This window comes from Podarcis raffonei, chromosome Z (genome assembly GCF_027172205.1).
Source record: "Podarcis raffonei isolate rPodRaf1 chromosome Z, rPodRaf1.pri, whole genome shotgun sequence".
In the NCBI taxonomy this organism is placed as follows: Eukaryota; Metazoa; Chordata; class Lepidosauria; order Squamata; family Lacertidae; genus Podarcis; species Podarcis raffonei.
The window spans coordinates 26,599,619-26,621,540 of NC_070621.1; the positions used below are offsets into that span (position 1 = coordinate 26,599,619).

A 21,922-nucleotide genomic window follows, 5' to 3' on the forward strand; every position below is an offset into this window, starting at 1 on the left:
ATGCAGAGGTTGGATGGCCATCTGCTATAGAGGCTTTAGTTGAGATTCCTGCAGTGGACTAGATGACTCTTAAGGGTCCTTCGAACTCTAGAATTTTATGATTTTATGAAATGATTTGCAGTGAGCCGGCAAGGATTTCTCACTCTCAGCTGTTTAACAAAATTCTAGCCCACCCACTCAACCCTAAATTATAATATTACAATGAAGAAAAGCTGTGGTTGGGATAATTTGGTATCTTTGGGGATAAATTGATATAGCTTTTGAAAACTGATTAATTTTACTTTCCTGTGTAGTGGAAGGACAGTAAGCCCCCTTCTGCCCTGGTGTTCAAAAGGCAAATCCCCTGGCTCCGGATTCTTTCGTATGCGAAGCACTATCTTCTTTTGCAGCCGGACGCGGTTGGCGGACCCCGGGGTTCTAGAAACAGAAGTGGGTGGTGGGGAGGAGGGGCACAAAGTAGACCCTTTCCACGCTGCTGCAACTGCCTGCCCGCACGTGCGCTCCAAATTTATCCGAGCAAAGCAGAAGCTTGGGGAATCGGGCAGGCAGACCCTTCTCTGGAGTGACAGAATAAAGAAAGAAAATTAAGAGCCTGCAAAGCGGCTCCACTGGCTGGACTTGTCAGTTTGCACGGAAAAGCCAGGCAGTGCATTGCGGCGGAGAGCCAGAGAGAGGGAGCGAAGGCAGGGTGGGGGTTTGTAGCGGCCTCTTGCCCCCCCCTTTTTTGCATGTGCTTGTTTTTGTTGATGGGGCTCAGCCCGGCCCCGGCATCACGTGCCTCCTCGACGGCCCTCATTGTGTCGGGATCCGCCTGTGTGTGTGTGTGTGTGTGTGTGTCACTGATCAATGTCATGACTTCCTCCTTGGGCTGAGCAAGCGGCTGCGTCGGGGAGGACCCGGTGGAAGGAAGCCGACTGCGTTGATCTCGTCGCCCCCAACTCCTCCACCTCCACATATACACGCTCTCTCGCTCCCTCTCTCTCATACACACACACAACTTGCCCGGCTGCACCAGCTTCCTCGGCATTCCTCTGCAGCCTCCCGCCGCCGCCGCCACCACCCTCGTTGCTCCGCGCATCGCACCAAGCCTCCTGGGCTCACCCCGGCGGGACGGCGGGGGGCGAAGAAGATGAGCGCAGGGCACGTCGTGTGCACGGGCTGGCTCATCAAATCGCCCCCTGAGAAGAAGCTCAAGAGATACGTGAGTAACAATAACAACAATAATGAAAATAAGCCCTGTTTCTGCACGCCCGCCCGCGCGTCACCCGCTGCTCCTTTCCTTGCAAGGTTTTCTCTTTTGCTTTAACAGCGGAAAGCTAGGGTGGGCTCATCGTTCCTTTGCCGTGCAACTCCTGCCTGCTCGCTTTCCAGCTGCGGCGAGGTGGTGCGGGGTGTAAGCTGCTACGACTGCGGGGGGGGGGGCAGCGCGATCCTAAAGCTGTGTCTGTTAGGAAGCAAGCCCTGCTTGAATTGAGCGGGGCTTGCTGCCAAGGTGAGTTAGGGTTAGGATTGCAGCCTTCAAGCGACAACGCCGAAATGCGCAACGGCGAAGCCCGGTTCTCGTTTAGGCTCCCATCGGCATTGCGTTGCATGGGCTGATGGTGCTATTCGTAGACGTGTGTGTGTGTTTCTGTGTGTATGATACAAATACAACTGTCGGCCCCCACCCCCTTCAGTGCTTGGGTGATGGTGGTTGTTATGCAACCTGTAGTTTGTTTTCAAACCCCAAAAACCTAACAAACCACATTTTCTGTTTCAGTTAATGTGTGTGCCTGTTTTGCAACCGACATTCAGATGCATCTTGTTTGACTTTGGGTGACTTGCAAATAACTTCTTGCTCTCCCTATTGGGGGACACGCACACATAGTTGCATCCCAAGAAGTGGCGTAAAGATGCGGCAGTCTTGCAGCTGCTTCGTGTGTGTGTGTGATCAGATCCTGATCGCAGCTGGACCGAATTCATTTGCATGAACCCTTAGTGTCTTTCGTAGTTGGTGTTACGAGGGCAGGGTGGAGGCGGCGGAGAGACGGATGAAGGAGTTGCCTGCTTCGGCTAGAAAGTTCAGAAGGTTCCGGGGCTCACGACCAACTCCGTGTGTTGCAAGGAACCGTTATTTTGCAACCCACCCAGAAACTTGTTCTCGCGGGGGCCCCCTCTAAAAGTGTGCGTTGTTTTTAAAAGCCCATGGCAAGCTCTCAGCTCAGGATTTGCAAGAACGCCGTAACAGTTAAATAACATCATCATTTTTCAAATGTTTGTGTGTTGGCCTGCCTAAAACAGCTGCAACCGTTCTGGTGGTCCGTGGACTCACCTCGCAGCCTCGGCCGCTTAGAATTCTCTCCCTTAACTACCCAGCCCAGCCGGTCTCGCTTTCCCTTCGTCTCAGCCCTGCCGCCTCCCTCGTCCTCCTCCCGGTTAGTCCGGTCTGTCTTCATTGACGCTATAAATCTGCTGGGCGGAGAGATCCCTCACACCCGCACGGCTTCTTTTCCTTCTTAGTTTATACAGTGCCCTGCAAGTGCCCGGCGAGAGTACTTAGCAGACTTGGGACTGGAGGCACAGTGACTCCGGAATGCAACCAGCAAAACACATTTCCTGATCCTGTGCGTCCCCTTTGTTGCTGTCCGGTTTGTTGACTGATCGGGAATGAATGCACTTAAGCGCCCCATGCCTCCCGAGGAGGGAGAGATGCCACCTCTTAATGCAGTTCTGGCAGGCTGGCATCACTTCTTCTCTATTTCTTTACGTTTTCCTAAACTGCTGGTCCTCCTCGCCCTTCAAAGGCATCAGCTCTCCCCTCCCTCTGCCCAAACCTGGAAAATGAAAGCAAAAATCATTGCATGGGTGGACTCTTAAAAGGTTTCTTTCTTTCTAAGCATCCTTTCCCCCCACACCCATTGGGCTCTATTCTTTTTCTTGCTTTTACTCTGCTAAATTCCCTCCCCCCCCCATAACTTTAAATAACCATTGCAGCCAGTCTCCAGGGTGCTGCATATAAATAGCAAATTTGTAGTATCTTTGGATTTTATTTCATTGCTGACATTGACATCTGTGGGCCTCTTTTGGGATATGAAAAGCACAGACAGCTCTTATACAGCAGCATACACATCCATATAGATAGAGATAAGCATACCTATAATACATATAAATCTCCTAGCTGCCATTGTTAGTAGCTCTTGAGAGCAGAACAGTCTGGATCACTTGCATGCCTATGTAAGTTTGCAGTTAGGTTCCACTGGTTGCAGCTACTGTACACCATACATTTAAAGCACCCTTAGGATTTCCCTCAGGGAATCCTAAGGAACTGCAGTTTACTCTTCACAGAGCAACAGTTCCCAGCACCCTTAAGGAACCATAGTTCTCATGGTTCTTTGAAGGAAGCCATGTGCTTGAAATGCGTTTTTAAATGTACTTAAAATGTATGGTATGAATATGGGCCTTACTGCCTGTACATCCAGATCTATCTTCTGCACCACACCACACAAGCTGCATCAAAAGCACAGCAGGTTTGTTGCCTTATCACACAATCTTACCCTTTGTGTATTCATGTGTCCCTAAACAGACTGTAGGAGCATGTTGAACTGATTCATCAAGCTGATGGGAGTTGCCTGAAACATCTGCAGAGCTGCTGCTTCTTCTTTGGCGATCACTCGTAGCCGAGTAAGATTGCCTTCGATAAACACGGTTTTAACAATGAGTCCATAAGTGACTGTGGAGGACAATTCTGGACCCACACGTCCTTCCACAGTGGGGACATTGGATTCTGGGCGGTAGTTGATCACGGTGTGGATTTGCCAAGCGTGCCTTCCTCTTAGCACATTTCTCCCTTGCGTCCTGAGTTTGAGTGTCTTCAAAGCCCATGACACCTTTGATAAAGGCTGTTATCCAACTGGAGCACTCGCAGGCCAGCGTTTCCCAGTTGTCAGTGTTTATACTACATTGGGGAACTCATAATTAATCTGTCCCTTTTGTGTGGTTCAGGGGGATAGTTCACCTGAATACTGTAGTGCTCTGCCAAAATATTGCATGCCATTTCCCCACAACCTTTTTTTTTTTTAGGTGGGGGGGAGGGAAAGTGAAGATGCCTCCAAAAAAGGGAAGGGAATTTCTAAGGATTTGTTGAGGTCGGTGGGTTGCAATTATCTTACAAACTTAGGGCAGTGGCGAAGGGGATCTTGCCTTCTCTTCAGACAAACACTTTATAAATCACTGTTTTTGCAGGTGGGTCTAAGCTTTGAAAGTTTGGCTGCACTTTGGGAACATTTCAGGTGCTCAAAAGGCATTCTCACTTCTCACAGTGAGAGAACTGCCAGGAGGCCCTCAGAGCTGGACCTCAGTGTCTGGGCAGAACGATGCGGGTGGAGACTTCAGGCCTGAGGCTTTAAAGCTCAGCACCAACACAACTGACTCTGCCTGTTCTTGGTTCTGGCATCACCTACTATTGACCTCTCTGTCTTCTCCCCTACCATTCCTTATGGGCACCAGCCCCTACTGGTTAAGAGGCTAGTCTTTAAAGAGGGGAATCTGATTCCTCCTCAGCCAGCGTGGAAACACACAGTACTAGCCTCTTAGCAGACCAGTTTTTATTTTTTTAAAAAACCTTGTATCATGCAGGCTAGTGGAGGAGTGGCAGAACAATCCATCCTTCATCTGCCAGTGTTCTGCATTTCTCCTTCAGTCATGGAAGTGGGGGAGTCTCTTACTCTACAGCCAACACAGGAGCCACAGGATGGTAGGGGAAGGATGGTGCAATCCCTCTTCTGACATCCTGCTTGTTCACCTGTATGAAATTCCTTCTCATTTATGGTTACCTAAATTCAAGGCTCTTTGGTGGTATTATTTTCCAATGGTCTTTAGTTACCGTATTTTTCGCCCTATTGGACGCACCGGCCCATAGGATGCACCTAGTTTTCAGGGGGGGAAATCAAGGGGGAAAAAATATGATCCCCCCCCCCCCGCAGCTCTGGGAGCAGCGGACAGGCTGCACGCAGCCTGTGCGCTACTCCAAGACCTTTTCCCTGCTTTTGCGGGAGGTGGGGGAATTTCCCCACCTCCCGCAAAAGCCCACAGGAGCCGTGCGCGACTCCTACGGGCTTTTCGACCAGGAGGGAGAAGGGACTGAAACGGCCAGTCAGTCCCTTCTCCCTCCTTGGGGAAAAGCCCCCAAGAGCGGCGCGCTCTTCAAAGGGTGTGCAGCTCCTGCGGGCTTTTCTATGAGGTGGGGGAATTCCCCCACCTCCTAGAAAAGCCAGCAGAAGCCGCGGAGCCCCTTTAAAGAGCGCGCGGCTTTTGCCTGCTTTTGCGGGAGGTGGGGGAATTCCCCCATCTCCCGCAAAAGCCCACAGGAGGGTTGGAGAGTAGCGGGAAGACGTCGCAGGCCTTCCCGCTGCCCCCCAATCTCTGGGGCTGGCGATGGGGGAAGCGCTGCTTTCCCCACCGCCAGCCTCCAACCCGGGTTGGAGAGTAGCGGGAAGGCATCGCGCGCCTTCCCGCTGCCCCCCATCCTCTGGGGCTGGCGATGGAGGAGGCGCTGCTTTCCCCCACCGCCAGCCTCAAAGAGCAGACTCTCCTGGCTTCAGCGGAAGCAACGCGAAGCCTCCGGAGCGCAGGCTTCGGAGGCTTCGCGTTGCTATCGCTGAAGCCAAGGAGCCTGCATTCGCCCCATAAGACGCACACACATTTTCCCTTCATTTTTGGAGGGGAAAAAGTGCGTCTTATAGGGCGAAAAATACGGTAGATTTCTCTAGGGCAAACAGAAGCTAGTCTAGGAATTGTGTATTTATTTCTTACGCATTTTTCATTGCATTTGTATCTCACATTTTTCACCAAGGACCTCAAGGTGGCACACATGGTTCTCCCCCTCCTCGTTTAATCCCTGCAACAGCCCTGTGAGGTAGGTTAGGTGGAGAGGGGTGAGTGGTCAAAGGTCACCCAGTGAGCTTCATAGCCAAGTAGGGATTTGGCCTCTCAGGTCCTAGTCCAGCACACAAACCACTGCACCATGATTATCCTCAATAAGTGATTGGTTGGCTATTTTGATACCTATTCCTGCATATATTTCATCTCATTCCTATGACTTTGAGCTTATACTTGTGGAATATATTTGACTCGAACAGCATTTCTCCCAGCTCACTTTAGAATGTAAAAAGGGACATATGTTTTATGTGCTGATGTATATGCACTTGTGGCTACCTTCTAGCAACAGTCATTGGAGGACATTCTCAGTGGCTTCCGTGAAAGCAGAAATGTTTCTGAGATAAGAGGATTACTAAATTATTACTTTGTAGCGAAAGTGAAGTCACTGCCTCGGACAGTACTTCTAGTCTGCAAGTTACAAACAAGCAGAATTTAGGTTCACATCCACGGTTATATCCAGCTAAGTACAACTTGGAGTAGACCCACTGAAATTAATGGGGCTAGGTTTGTCATGCCCGTTAATTTCAAGTGGGCCTTCTCAGACTAAGCTGGATACAACATCTATGCAAACAAGAATTTTGGTGCTAGAACATTTATTATTTCACTGAGGTTAAGGTTGTCAACAACTACCAGCCATGATGGCTATGCACTGCCTCCAAGACAGGAGACACCAGTGTTTCTGAATACTAGTTGCTGCAAACCAGAGGAGGGGAGAGTGATCTTGTGCCCAGGTCCTGCTTGTGCGTTTCCCACAGATATCTGTTTGGCCACTGTGAGATCAGGATGCTGGGCTAGGAAGGCCATCGGTCTGATCCATCAGGCCTTTACTTAGGTTCTTCTTTTCAGTCGCTGCACATCCAAACAGGCTGATTGTTGTAGCAATTCGTTTCTAAGAATCTTTGCACAAAGACAGCTAGCTTGGAAAATGAAGGATGCACACATAGGATTGCTCACGTGTAACTCTTGATAAAACAGATCCTAGTCCAGCAGGCCAGTGTAGCTGGAGTGTCCCAGTGCTGATGTGAGTTGTGGTGATGACTGAAATGATGATTCACACATATCTTTTGGATGCAAAATTACTAGTAAGACAGTTGAGCTCGGTACAGGCTGGTTCACTTCTGTGCTATTAATATTGCAGGTTTTGCTGATGATGAATGTGAAGGGCTTTGAACACTTAGGTAAAGTAATGTCACTCCTCCTAATAGTGAACTTGCTCAGTGTTTCTGTGCAGACAGGATTAGAGCCAAAACGGGGCTGTTGACAAACAGTATGTCAGTGAATCTCAAGGTATGCATGAATACAACACAAAAGAAAATAATTAAAAGGAGGCCAAACAAAGCCTCCAAACAAGTAATATGTACCGTATATACTCGTGTATAAGCCAACCCGAATATAAGCCGAGGCACCTAATTTTACCACAAAAAACTGGGAAAACTTATTGACACGAGTATAAGCCGGTTCACCACACCACAAACGTGTGTGCGTGCGCGTGTGCGCACACGGCAGAGAGGGGTTCTCTCTCCCCCCAGCAGAAAGGGCTGCTTCGCGCTGCTCGTTCCTCCGCCGCTGACAGTGGCAGAGGTGGAGGAGGAGGAAGGAGCAGCCCAAAAGGGCTGTTTTCAGGCTGCTTGTTCCTGCTCTTTTGACAGCGGCAAAGGTGGCGGAGGAGGAAGGAGCAGCCCGAAAAGGCTGCTTTTGGGCTGCTCGTTCCTCCTCGGCCGCCGGCAACAGCCTCTGCCGCTGGAAATACGCTCGGGTGGGACCCTCACTCGAGCATAAGCCGAGGGGGGCTTTTTCAGCATTAAAAATGTGCTGAAAAAGTCGGCTTATACATTAGTATATACAGTACATAGTTTTCAGGAGCTATGAGATGTTGAGTGCTGGTTGAAAAACAAAACAAAACCAGGAAATTGGAGAGGTGTATGCAGGGGAGAATGAATTGAGCCGCTACCAACAGGAGTGTGGACCTGTGCCCTTCTAGATGTTGTTTGACTCCAATTCCCTTCAGCCTGGCAGGGCTGATGGTTGTTGTAGTCCAACAACATCTGGAGGGCTTCAAGTTTCACACTGCTTCTCTACAGCTGTATAGAGACCCGGAGGAAGGCATGGTGGCATGAACAGGAGCACACATCCCTGTTAAGAGGTGAGACTATATTGTAATATGTTGGAGATCCCCCTTACTGTATTTTTCCGTGTATAAGACTAGGTTTTTTCCTTAAAAATGATGTCAAAAATTAGGGGGCGTCTTATACACTGCTACATCTCCCCCCATTTTCTTAAATCTGAATCCCCCCAAATAGGGAGCGTCTTACACATGGGAGCGTCTTATAGACGGAAAAATACAGTATATAAATAAGCCTGTTAATGTTACTTACGTTGATGATGAAAAAGTTCTTTCCCCTGCTTTTCTTGGAACTGAACTTAAGCGAGCTGAACTCTAGCTATTAGAAAAATAGAAAACACCTGAGAGAAATCTATGAATTTTGGTTTCAATGTGGGGTATTACTGATTCATATATGGGGTATCTATGGATCAATTCCTCGCTGCAATAATACTATCAGATTCTTTACATGTATGTTGTTGTTTATTTCTTTCAAAGAATTTGTAACCTGCCGTTCCTCCCAGGGCAGTTAACATACATATTATTTATGTGTAGGACGCATTTCTTTGGTACTTGGTACACAAGAGTAGCATAATTTATTAACTGGACACACATGTACCAAATCGTGGCTATATGAAGGGTAAGTATTAGGCCCTGACCCGAAAATATTTCCCCCTCCCAGCAATATATGCCATTCATAAATCATACAGTTTTATAGCAATTCCCAAGTACAAAATGGAAGTCTACGAAGAGGTTTTATTATGAAAGTTGTGATCTTTTCACTTCATTCATGGAGCTCTTTTGAGAGTTTGTGAAAACTTGTAAAATACTTTTAAAATCATGCAAAATTGTTTATGCTTAAAAGGATGTTCCAGACATGAATTTATCTTTCGCTTGACTGAAGGAATTGGCCCATACTAGTTTTTCAGTTCTGGGGTGAGTGAAGTCTTATCTACTCCATTCAGGACTTTCCAGTCTTACAGTTACAAGACTTCCCCCACCCCTTCAAAAAGGCATGTATACACATTAAGCACACGGCGACACAACAATACTTCAGTTATAAAACAAATTGGCATGGCACTCATGAAACTGGACAAGATTTGTCTACTACCTTGTCAGTTTCATTGAGCAGTGATTCCCTAGTGAAAAAAAATAAATGAAACTTTTAAACAGTCAATGTTGCTTGTTTGTTCTCCACAAATGCAACATATTCTTACTTGTCCATTGTGTATCTCTCAGGGAGTTTCTCTAATTCTGGGGGCTTGTGCTTGTAAACATACAACAGAGTAGCTGGCATCTCTCTGTACTGTCTTGATGACAGGCTCCTGTCACACCTTCAGATATAACAGCATTCACTGGGAGACAACAATAATGAATTGGTGGCAGGGCAGACTTTTCTTTGTAAAAGATGGTTGAATGAATCTGCTTCTCCGTTCAGGAAGACCTGCGATCTGAAGAGCTGCTGTCGTCCATGCAACTCTCTCATCCCATAATGCAAATGAGAGGTTGCCAGTTTGAAAGCACTCCCATTAAAATCTCTCTGATTATAACCAAACATGTTAAAATTCCCATGCTCATAGAAAACTATCAGGTCACACTTTTGTATGCATGGCGGGGAAATGAAATCAGGGAACTTTTTGACAAGCTGTCCCCACATGATTCTGAGGTGGTACTGAGAGTAGTATAGGAGGACTGTTCTATGTGCCAACATGCATATTTGAATCCACTGGAGTCCGCTGTATAGGTTACAGCAGCAGTTGCAAAAGCAGAAGTTCAGGTCACTTGATCCTCTTCTGCTTTCTGTGCTTCTGTAATGTGCTAATCGGTTCTCATTTCTAACTGGCCGCTAGAGAACATCTAGTCCTAAAAGTAAACAAAGAGGTCAGGAAAACACCCTCAAAACCTGCACCGGCTTGTGCTCTTCATGAGGAGGCTGGAGCACCATGAGCATTTAAGGAAATCAGGCCTGAAATCACCTTGAGGAATCTTCTGCTGTCTCAGTTCATGTGTATCGCCACATTCACAACTTAACTCTTCATTTGCTTTAAATGTCATGTCTCCCCTTTCAGCTAGTATAGGAGAAGACGTTTTCTCCTCCTAATTAGGGACATACAAAGGGACTATAGAAGCTGCCTCACGTGTGGGCCGGCCATTGGTCCACCTCACTCAGCATTGTCTACACTGATTGGATTTCTGTTGGAGTCTCTCCTAGCCCGGCCTGGAAATGCCAGTAATTGAACCTGGGACCTTCTGTATGGAAAGCAGATGCTTTCCATTAACAGCTTGAAACTCCCCTCAGCCCCAGCCAGTGGGAGCTGTAGTACAGCAACATTCAGGCACCAGGTTGACTGTCTCTACGCTACCGTTTCCCTCACTAGTCTCCCTCTGTTCTCCAATGAAACTGATAAGCTGTTTGGGAAAAGCTTTGTCAGTTTTATTGATTCCCTTATCAGTTTTCTTGCTTAGTTAAAAGTATTACCGCAGCTCCCTGTATTTAAGCTCTTACTTGGTAGGCATTGGCAATAAGGAATTCCATGCAGGAGAGTGGATGGTCTGGTGAAAGAGGGATGGGGGGGGCTCTGCCCCTCCTCTACACCCATCTTAGAAATTAAGAGGGTTGACGAAGCCTTTTGGGACCCGCAGAGAGCCCAAACAGTAGGTGGTTCTGGTTCTAGTGAGATGCAGAGCAAACTAATTCTGGTTTGTCTCCATTCTCTTCTCTGCTGAGTTATGCAAGGGGCACCACAGAGACTGAGGAGGAAACTGATAAGCAATGTTACCTGCCTGGACTGGTTGTAAGTAAGAAGGCAGGCCAGGTAGGAAGGCTCAGGGCAGACTGCAGTTGGTGGGGCAGTGCCCTGCCCCAAGTGCCCTAACAGATGAGCCTCTACTGGCTGACAGAGGGAAGCCCCCTCCTCCTCGAGATCCAGCATAGTAATATGTTGGGCTGCTGGAAGAAGGATGGTGCTCTCCTTCCTCTGCTAGTAATATTTATTTCCAGCCTAGTAAGTCTTATGTACTTATTCACAAGGCTGCATCACTGTTTGCACAGGGGCTAAGTGTGCATACAAGCCTCCTTTTGAATGAGAAACAAGAACAACAAAGGACCATCAGCTGAGCAGCAGTGGCGGGCAGCAGAGATAAGGGGTGGCTGGATCAAGTTTTACAGGGTTGGTGAAATATCCTTCATCCTAATGTTGAAGCTTAGATGTTATGGGAGAACCACACTTTCTTTGTGGTGCTAGTGCTGGGGCAGAAGGGGTGTGTGTAAATGTGCTTAACGCTTCTCCTTTCCACAATTTCTTCCTTTCAAATGAAACCCAGGCAGTTAAAAGCAAAAGAAACTGGTTTAAATCAAAATTATTTTAAATATTGAAAATGAGTGTTGGGTCACTTACAGGGGGAAATTAGCACCAAGAAGGGAAAACATACCTGCACCTGCACATTCCCCATCATCTCTGTATCTGCAGGGTTGGAACCATGCATTTTCCAACATAATGTCTCGTTCAGCCCTTCGGATGAGAGGAACTGTGGATTAGGCTCTCCTTTTGGCTACGTGCTGGCCCAGTCTAGTTGGAGAGTTAGTTGGGTTGAATGACCCAGATGCTACCTTTAGTTATTTTACATCTCAAGACGGTTCTGTATTGTTTATTCATCTGAGATGACATTTCTTTCTTTTTTTAATGGGAAAAATATTTGTGTAAAGAACATTGCTGTTCTTGGCATCTTGAGTGCAAAAATGTTCAGCAAAGTCATTTCCCTTGGACAATTAATTTGGGTGGTGCTGCAACAGACCTGAAGCCCCTGTTTAATCTTTCACAATATGTTTTCTGCTTTCAGGAATACCAGATTAGTGGTCCCTGTTCGGGGGGGGGGGAATGGCTACTGGCTTTGTATATCTGACACCTTAGGAAGGACTATAGTTGCTACAGCCACTATACATAGAAGCTGAAACAAAGGGAGTGCATGTTGGCGTATTAATAATCAGTCTAATAATGCTATCAAATATTAAAAGGAAAACTGTTGATGGGCTGCCAAAATGAAACTGATGGAAGAGTGTAATGCCACTTTAAATAGTTATTGCGGTCCACGTACTATTAGGCACCTTCTGCTTGGGAACTTCAGATCTTGTAAAGTAATTTGTAAAAAGCAGACTAGCACTTGTTATATGATTACACAGCTAAGGTTAGGATTAAGTGTGGAGTGAGGAATCGCCTCTAGCCTCATCCCCTCTCAGGAAGCCCTGGAAATGCTCTGTTGTTTAGTTGTTCTGATGAAACTGGGTTCAAATCCTGACATGCTGAAACTCCAGCTTCCCATCTGTAGAAATAGGGTGGAAATAACTGACCACACAAGATTGTTAATGAGGAAAACTGTACAGTCCTTTGCTTATAAAAAGCGCCTTGAGAATCTCTGCTGTAAGGAAATTGCCTTTCATATCTTGTGATTCCTAAAGTAAACTCTATATGTGGCAAACAATATAAATTGTGTGAATGACCCATATTTCATTGCTCATGTCTTACATAAACTCCTCTGGATTAGATGAGGTTATAAACAAACCCAGTCTAGAATCACAATTAGTGTAAACTGTGGACTCAACGCTGCTCATAAGGCAGCTGTTTGGGCATTTGAAAGAAACTGTTGCAAATTCTAGAGTTTACAGATGGAGGAGTTTACAATTCTGAAGATCTGTTACCAGGATGACAGCAATGGTAAATGCTAATCGACAGTTCATGGGGTTGCAACCTCTTTTTTCCCACAGTCACAAAAATCTGCTGACAAATCTGATAAATAAGCCTACTTCATCATCAGAAAAGCTCCTAAGAGCTTGGGACATCTCCAGGGTCCTTTGATAGTTCCTTCTAGGACTTAGAGCTGCCTCTCATCCAGGTGGTGGTGGAGGTGACTATTCCCAAGGATCTCTAGAAGACAGGGGATGATGATTAAATCAGTTTAAAGCTATAGTGAGGCATGGAGATGGAGAACATGTGGCCCTCTAGAAGTTGGTCAGCAACTCCCATTGTTCTTGAGCATTGGCCAGGAGTCCAACAACACCAGGAGGGCCACAGGTTCCACTTCCCTGGTGTAGTGGACTGTGCATTGTTTCCATGGAAATTAATGGTTTAAACCCTGCAGCAAGGTTGTAAGGGATAGCTTTTATTTATCTATTTAAGAATTTATAAACCACTTTACATTGGAACAACCAAGTGATGTATAAATATTTTGTATTTCCTTTAAATGGCATGACTCAGTTTTTATTTCAGTTTAGCAAAACCAGCACACACTCTTCACCATTTTGAACTGAAAGAGGATCCAGGACAAATTTGTCTTGCTTTGAAGGGGATTAATTTTACCCTTGACTTACAAAGGCACTTAAGGGAACAGCTGCTATTTCTCTTTCTTCTTTGAGAGAACTAGGTTATCACACCACACGTTCTGCACAACACCTCCCTCCAAATAATTGGCCACTTCCACATCCAACTTCTTTGAAATTCATTTATTATGAATTCCGAGCTGTAAATAGATAAAAGTGAACCAGCAGGGAGTTGTGGTTTTCTTTGCTTCTGGTTATGAATCCCCCCTTTTTTGCATTCAGTTGCATCCTAAATCTCCAAGATGAATGAGACAACCAGATAAGGTCCTTGCCAGATATGAGGAATATGAACTAATGACATCCTGCTTTTTGTTTACTCATCTCAGAGCACCAAAGTTGGTAGGACTGCACCAAGACAGCATCCTGAGTTGCCTGGCTGTGTATGAGCTTCTGAACGTACCTAGGCCAGGACTGCATTCAGAAAGTACTCTCTTCTGCTTTCCTGACATTTACTCTCCTGGTATTTTTATTTTATTTTATGTGACCTTTCACATGACATAAAAAACCGCTTATGAAAAAAACTAGCAGAATCTAAAGGAAACTTAATACTGATTTCTGTGTTAATTGTTTCCAGAAAATAAATCTGTTTGCAAACCTATTATCCCGGAATATTGTGGGGCAAAATTTGGGGCAGTGTCCTTGCATATACTTTCCCCCCTGCAGTTTTCATTGGTGAATCATGGGGGAACAGACACACACATTCTCATAGAGGGTGGGAGGGTATGGTGCATGTCCAATTATGTCTGCTGTTGTAACACACCACAGCCACTGGCATGTATGCAATTTAGTGCAACATGACAGTAAAGCAATCAGGTAATGCAGTGTAAAAAGAACGTCGGAAACTGGGACAGAAACACGAGCATTGTAACTATTTCTTTACTTACTTACTTACTGCCCTTCATCATAAGATCTTAGTGAGGTTTTTCTTAAAATGGGTATTTTTGGAGGTGGGGTGTCAAATCCTGCCCAAAACTATCCATTGACCCTGAAAGCTGAGAAGATACTGTCAGTTCTACTTGGAGGGGATTTGTACAAATCCAGGGTTTCCTCAGGCCTACTGATACCTTCCTGTTGTGCATGGGTGATGCAGCTTCAGCTGCATTAGTATAATAGTGGAAAATAATACATGATTATTTTAAAATAAAATTGCTGCTTTGAAAAGCAGCAAGTGAACTGGTGTATCTTGAACGGGAAAGGGGTTGTTGTTGGGTTTTGTTTTGTTTTTTTGGTCCAGAGGGTAAGAATGCTGATTGAGGCATTGTACTTTCAGCTTCTGAGAACATATGATTGAGCCCTCCACTAATTAGTCAGCAAATACCAGAGATGAAATTTAGGGAATTTCTTCCAAAGTATGTTCACTGACCTGCCGGTTAATGATGGAGTTATTCAAGCCCAGTTACTTAACTTTTCAGAGGAGAACTGTTGTGTCATCGCAATGCTCTGGTTCCATTCTTCCCCCCCCTTTCCTTTTCAGGAATCAAAACTTGAGGATAGAGCAATAGGTGAATTATAACAACAAACAACCGTGCATACAGTTTGATGGCACCTTTCAGCATCCTTGCTGGGTTTTCTGGAAACTCTTGTCACACAAATGGGAATAATGACTAAATACTGGGCTTGATCTAAGTTAGTTGAATTTGGGTACCTTGGGACAAGTTAGTCATAATTTAAGTCCCATTGATTTCATGACTTAAGTCATGACGAGCTTGTTTCAATGATTTCAGCGGGAACCACCTGAAACCGGTTTAGTCTGGATCCATCTCCAGGATGGCCAATTGTGTATTTGCAAAATAAGAGAAAATGTGCCCCCACCACCTAAAACAAAAAGTACAATTTTGCATAAAATTTGTATGTACATATGCAAATTTAGAAATAGTTACTGCAGTTTGAACTGAAATACAATACCAGAGTAGGAAAGATTATGACAAGGGGATCTGTTTGCCTACTCCATCTGCTATCCAGATACTGTTCGTTGCCAGTTTCAAGACTCCTGCTCTCCCTTGTTACAGTTCTTTTACCTTTAGACTACACAGGTCTTCACACAAGAGGACCTCTTCACATAGAGAACTGTCCTCTGTAAAGCAGGGCCCATGGCCACCCTATCTAACTCACAGAGACTTTCTGAACCCCACATTGTGATGGGGCTGTTTATTCCCATCTGTTTCCCTTATGCAGTAGCTATGCATGTAAACTGGGTCTTCGGCTGTGAGTTCAGATCTTACCTCAACCCATACCCTTGATGCCTTTCTATAGAATGGTGCCAATCAAAACAGCATTTGCAAGAGGTACCTACTTAGGGAGGAAAGGTGAGGTGAGGATTGTAAAGCACATTACACATTTATTTTTTTAGAGATGCTTGTTCAACGATCAAAACAGAAGTCTCCAAAGTAAGTACGGTAGTTTTGGTTTCTATTCATGCTGTTTATCCTTCCCTCAAAACATAGTCTTAAGTTTAAGTGTAGATGCTTGGATTAAAACTTTAAATTCTCGTTTGGGCATTTGGACCTTTGTCATGACAATTGGAGTGCTGTTGTTTAGGATGCCAGCCATCTATGCCCCATTACAAGTTACCATTCCAGTATTCCTCTCATTGTTTTTGTCCTGCAACAGTCAGCCAGAATGCTGAATCATTGTTGAGCTGTTTTGCCCCCTCCAGGTTTCCCCCGTTTCCCCCCTACTTATGCAGTCTTTGGGGGTTTTATCGGCCCCAACTACTTTCCTCTGGAAGGTTGACCATATCCAAATCTTGCCCTTGGGCTTTAGGATGTTCCTCATGCCTGACATACAGAATATAGAAACCTGAAGACTGAACTAGAAAAATCTTGGATGAAATTAAGACATTCCTGTCCTCTTTTTCCTCAGGTCTGATCATGAAACCTTAGATTTTAGGAGCAGCATATTTAGCAACTGTAGTTTTAAAGATGCTTTCTTATAAAGTTACTATTTCATTCATGGATAATAAACAAATGTTGAATAATATTGCTGGAGCTATCCTTTGGCCCTGCAGTATGCTTATTGTTATTGTTACAAAGATTTAAATCTCTTATCTGAAAGTAAAATTATTTTGAAAATAGAAAGCACTTCATGTATAATGCAGGTATATTGACATGTGCATTATACACCCACTTTTGATAGTTACTAGTTCATTTCTTTGTTTTGGCTATTAAGGCATGGGTATTACTGGGAAATAAATCAATATGGTTTCTTTGTTTAGATGGCGGCAGAAAAGAAATCATGCTGTTAATACGTACAGGTTGCCTGATTATTTCTCTGTTGGATTTGTTCTCTACATTAGTACCCCAGGATTTGAGAAGGAAAAAGACTGTAGCTCAGAGGCAGGGCACCCTCTTTGCAAGCAGAAGCTCCCCATGTTCAATCCGCTCCATCTACCGTGGGTGTGTGGGTGGGTGTGTATGTGGGTGTGTGCTAGTAAAATCTCTTGTCTGAAACCCTGGAGAACTACTGCTTGTATTTGTTGAGTAGCTGTGGAGAACCTTGAAGTTAAAAGGTCATTTCCCTGCTTTTATGGTAACGTTTTCAGGGTAGGATGAGTTATGGACTGGGCACTGCTTCTCATCTATCCTCCTTGTTGTAAGTGAAGGAAAGAAGGTCTAACAAAGCATATTTGGAGAGAGAGAAAATCTCCCTGGCATACATCCACACTATACATTTAAAGCATTATGCCACTTTAAAGAGTCATGGCTTTCTCAAAAGAAGGGTGTAGTTAGTTAAGGGTGCTCAGAGTTGTTAGGAGACCCCCTCCCCAATGCACAGAGCCACAGTCACCCAAATGGCTAACAATCAATTCTTCTTCCCAGAGAACCCCAGGCATTGCAGTTCTGTGAGGGGAATAGGGGTCTTCTAATAACTCGCAGCACTTTTAGCAGTTCCCAGCATTCTTGGGGGCTGACCTGGCTCTTAAACCATAGTTTAAGTAGTTATTTATGTGTATAGTGCATATGTGGCCTATGTGAGGGTGTAAGTACTTTACCTTCCACTGTATAAATTTATATGTGTATATATGTACTTATAATCTCCTGCAACCACCACCCCCCGGGGCGGGAAGCACTTGGATCAAAGTATCAGTAAGGCCAGACACTCTGAAAGCAGTCAAGTGAATAATAATCTCTAAATTATCTTGTGGCTTTTTATTTTCTAGTAAATCAGATAGAACGGGTGGAAACATTTCCAAGTATTTTGTGTTCGTGAGTTGTCTATCATGTCAGTCTATTAGCTGGCTAAAAAGTGAGGGACAAAAAACGGTCAAATCCCCATTTTGAAAGATGTGAGTGCCTCAGACTCTGAAATTAACGACTCACAAGTAGCTTTCCCTTCTTAACTTCCTATTTTTGAAAGAAACAACACAGCCACACACACAACCACAGTCTTTTAATATACCCTGACGTATATTGTCACCAAAACTGGATGATGATCAAAGTGAAAACCTTTTATGTGGTAAAATTCAAAGCAGAAGACTGCGGTAGTGATTATACCAGCGTGAAGCTTTATACTGCAAAAGGTTCTCAAAGTAAAATCACGAGGAATGTAGGAACGTAGTGCATCGTGTGGAGAAAGAGGTTAGAGATATTTTCTCTCTCTCTCCCTTTTTCTCATAACACTAGCACTTCTGGACCTTTAACGAAGCTGAATACTGAAAGGTTCAGTCCAGACAAAACCAAGTATTTCTTTATGCAGTACATAGCTAGATGTGTGGATTTAGCTGTTGCTGGATGGCCATCAGCTGCAAAAGACAATTACAATCCATTGAGGATCAGACTTTTGACGGCTCCTATCCACTATAAATTTGCTCTTCCTCCACTGTTGAAGGTAATGTGCCTCTGAATATCAGTTGCTGGGAGGAGTCAGAACTGGGGACAATTGCTGTTGTACTCAGGCCTGCTTGCAGGATTCCCAGAGGCATCTGGGTCACCCTTGTGGAAATCAAGATTCTGGACCAAATGAGCCTCTGGCCTGATTCCACAAGGCTCCTCCTATGTCCCTAACAAGAGTTTGTTTCTGCCCAGTTCAGCTGTGATTGTCAATTTAAAGAGCAAGCTGGTTACAAAGTGTGGGGGTGGGGGAGGATCTCAGGGGCTGATGCAGTTTTGGGGGTCCCTCAGGCTTGGGGGATGCTTAGGCATTTTCCTGCATGGGATCACCTCCTGTCACTGCAGTCTGTTCACTTGTCCAATCTGTATTAGCTCTTGAATGCTCAGAGAGGACTGGTAAGCTAGTAGTAATGGTGCAAAGGAGAAGAGCAGGACCAGGGGGCTCTGGGGGTTGCAGTGCTCCCTCATGGGGGCCTCAACAGCTGCCCAACAATGCCTGCCCTGACGCCAGCCCTGGGAATGCTCTCAATCAATATATTTAAAATAAATTTTTACCTAATAATAATAATAATAATAATAATAATAATAATAATAATATCTTTATTGTCATTGCCCCCTCTCGGGGACAACGAAATTACTTGACTGCTCCATAAAAACACCAATTAAACAATACAGTATAGTACAGCAAGGAAGATTAGATGAATTTCAAAGTCCAGGCTTCCCATTCAGGGCCGAGATCGCTCTGGAGAAGAAGCTGTTCTTAAGACGGCTCGTTCTTGTCTTCATCGTCCTGTATCTCCGTCCCGACGGCAGGAGCTCAAAGAGACAGTGACCAGGATGCGATGGATCTTTTACTATGTCCAGTGCCTTCCTATGACACCTTGTGGCATAAATCTGCTCTAAGGTGGAGAGTGGGCAGCCAACAATGCTCTCTGCTGCCTTAACAACTCTGCACAACCCCATCCTGTCCTGGGTAGTACAGCTTCCGTACCACACACATAATCCATAAGTGAGCACGCTCTCAATGGCACAGTGATAGAAGGCAAGGAGCAGTTTCTGCGGAAGATGGTTTTTCCTTAGAATTCTCAAAAAGTACAGTCTCTGCTGCGCCTTCTTCACAAGCCCCCTTGTGTTGACACTCCAGGATAGATCCTCTTGTAATTCAATGCCCAAAAATCTGAACGTTGTTAGCCTCTCCACACAGACCCCATCAATCAATCCGGGTCATAAAAGTCTCTCATTCTGTTCCGTGCCACTGTACAGATCAGCTCTGTCATCTCTGACAATATTGATCATCCACTCAGAAAGGGAGTAGTTCAGCTTCCCTCCTCCAGTCCTCCCTCAGCCTGACATTATCAGCACCGTCAGAGAGCTGCTGTTATTGATCAGTGATCTGTGCATATTGCAGGTGCCCTGCAGCTGAGACCCATCCCTTGGTTATTCAAGATACAAGGGGCCTTCCCTCAATTGCAGGCTGCTTGGAAAAATCATTGTGCAAATCCTTGTTTCTGTGCATGGATCCCTATTCCTGGACCAGGGCCAAATAATAGTAGGCAACAATTACTTTACACTATGGGAGGCTCCAAAAGCATCTCAACCTTTGCTTAATCTTCTCTCAGATGGAGGAGCTAGAGTCATTTAAGATACCTACATTCAAATTTACTAAAAATATAACTAAATGAGTTGTTTCACTTTCTTATAACAGGTGAAATCTAGCCACATATTAAAACTGCTTTGAAAATGCTTTTTTAAAAAAATGTTTTTTAAAATGCTTTGAATTTTCCATAAGGCTCACCATCACTATCTAGTGTCACATTGTATATTGTACTTAAGACACACATAAAACATTTTATTTGCAGCTGTATAGCTGAGTCTGCTGTCTTTTCCCCAAGTTAATCTTCAAAACCATCCAAGTTAGGCTGCAAGCTTCATTCATGGCCCTTGGTGTGTCTTTGGATCTGTGGCTGAAGACGGGAAATGGCACATCCATTATTAAGTATTCATATTGATTTTAACTATATTTGTGTTGATTCATTTATTTCTTGTGTTGTTTGTGTTGTATTGCAATTTAAATTCCGTAAGAAATTAAAGAAACAACAAAATACATTTAAAAATCATGCAGCATCAAGCACAGCACATTACAATTGCTACAACAGGCACAAAAATCATTAAGTGGTCTGTCAAGACCCCCAGCAATTTTCAATTTTGCAGGGGAATCTCTGCTTTAAGAGAAATCTATAAGCACCATTAAAACAACTACAGCTTGGTCTCCCCAAATCTGTTCACTTTTAAAACTCTTTTCTCCTGTTGCCAGCTGGTCATTTTGTTTTCCAACCACAGGTGTTGAAAACTGCAGCCCATTTCCTTTTGATGGTTGTGGTTAGTTGCACACAACAAGTATCTTATTGTGGGTTTGGTGTATTTTTTTTTAAACAAAGACCTGCTCTATTGCCATTCACTTTACAAAAGCAAAAATAAAATTGTAGAACAAGAAAGCCGTGTGTGTGTGTGTATAAAAAAAAATAAGAGGACTTCATTGTTCTTATCTGAATTCATATCCTGTTTAGGATGCTGTGTGTGTGTGTGTGAGAGAGAGAGAGAGAGAGAGAGAAACCCAACAAAATAATTACTGGAGCATTGGGTGATATCCAGCTGAGTCATAGGTAGAACAGACCCATTGGGTATATTCTGAGCATGACTAATGTTGGATATCATCCATTGTTTCTCTCCCTCCACCCCCTTTGATAGTATCCAGAAACAAAGATTCTTGGATGGAAAGTTCAATAACAGAAGTAACTGTTCACGGCCAAAGTGATGTCCACAGTAAAATTAGCTTCAGACATCCATTTTGAGAGTGTGTGGTTGCCCTCCCTTTTGCTGCTTGTTCTTTATTCTTTATTTCTAGGAACATTAAGAAACTGCTCCATACCAAGTCACACCATTGGCCCATCTAGCCCAGTATTGTCAGCACTTCCTGGCAGTGGCTGTCCAGAGTTTCAGACAGGAATCTTTCCCAGCTGTGGCTGGAGAGATCTTCCTACGACCTATGTTTGAGTTGACACCCTTCTCCAGTGTTCAGTTCTGATAAGTACAAAATCCAGTAATGCTTTGTGCTTGGTTTGTTTAAACAAATAGGCTATGATGTCATTCATATATATATATTCCATTTTCTGCAGTCATTATTGTGTCCAGAAGGGAACTCTTTTAAGAGTTTCTGTAGCAACGTAATGCAGCCCATGCAGATGTAGAGAAAGAAGAAAAGTTCAGAGGGAGCTTATCAGAAATGAATCTGAGTGAGACAGCAATTTTAAGAGTAAATTATTTGGAAGTATTGGCTTCTGAAGGAGGAGTTCCGAGGAAGCAACAACACCCCCTCCATTTCAGCATCATTTTATCAATTGTTACAGCAAAAGCACTTCCATGGAAGTCTGTACTAACGGTTCCAAGAAGTGCTTGTTGACGTGCCTGCATCCTGAGGCAAGGGCTGTTGGGAGGGTCCAAGGCAACGGGCCTATCACATCTCAGCTGGAGTCACTTTGAACAGAGTTCAAAGAATTTCAAATTCTTTCCCTTCAATCCTTTGCGTGTAAGACAAATTCAAGAGGCAAAGGTCTTTCTCAGATGTGGAAGTGTGAAAGAAAGCTTTTCCTATTGAATTTCTGCCTCCCTCAAATAAAGCCTATCAGATATAACAGTGGCAAA

General features: G+C 44.5%; 1 protein-coding gene across 2 annotated transcripts in view; it reads left to right on the plus strand.

The window, feature by feature from the left end:
- The first annotated feature begins 478 nt into the window (after nucleotides 1-478).
- The window catches only part of GAB3 (GRB2 associated binding protein 3), an 81,760-nt gene continuing 60,316 nt past the window's right edge, over nucleotides 479-21,922 (plus strand). Inside the window, exon 1 of one of the 2 annotated variants that reach the window (XM_053373564.1) lies at nucleotides 479-1,201. In XM_053373564.1, the coding sequence (XP_053229539.1) occupies nucleotides 1,130-1,201 (72 nt within the window). In that variant the 5' untranslated portion in view covers nucleotides 479-1,129. The remainder of the gene's footprint in view (nucleotides 1,202-21,922) is intronic. The other variant, XM_053373566.1, reaches the window with a different exon arrangement.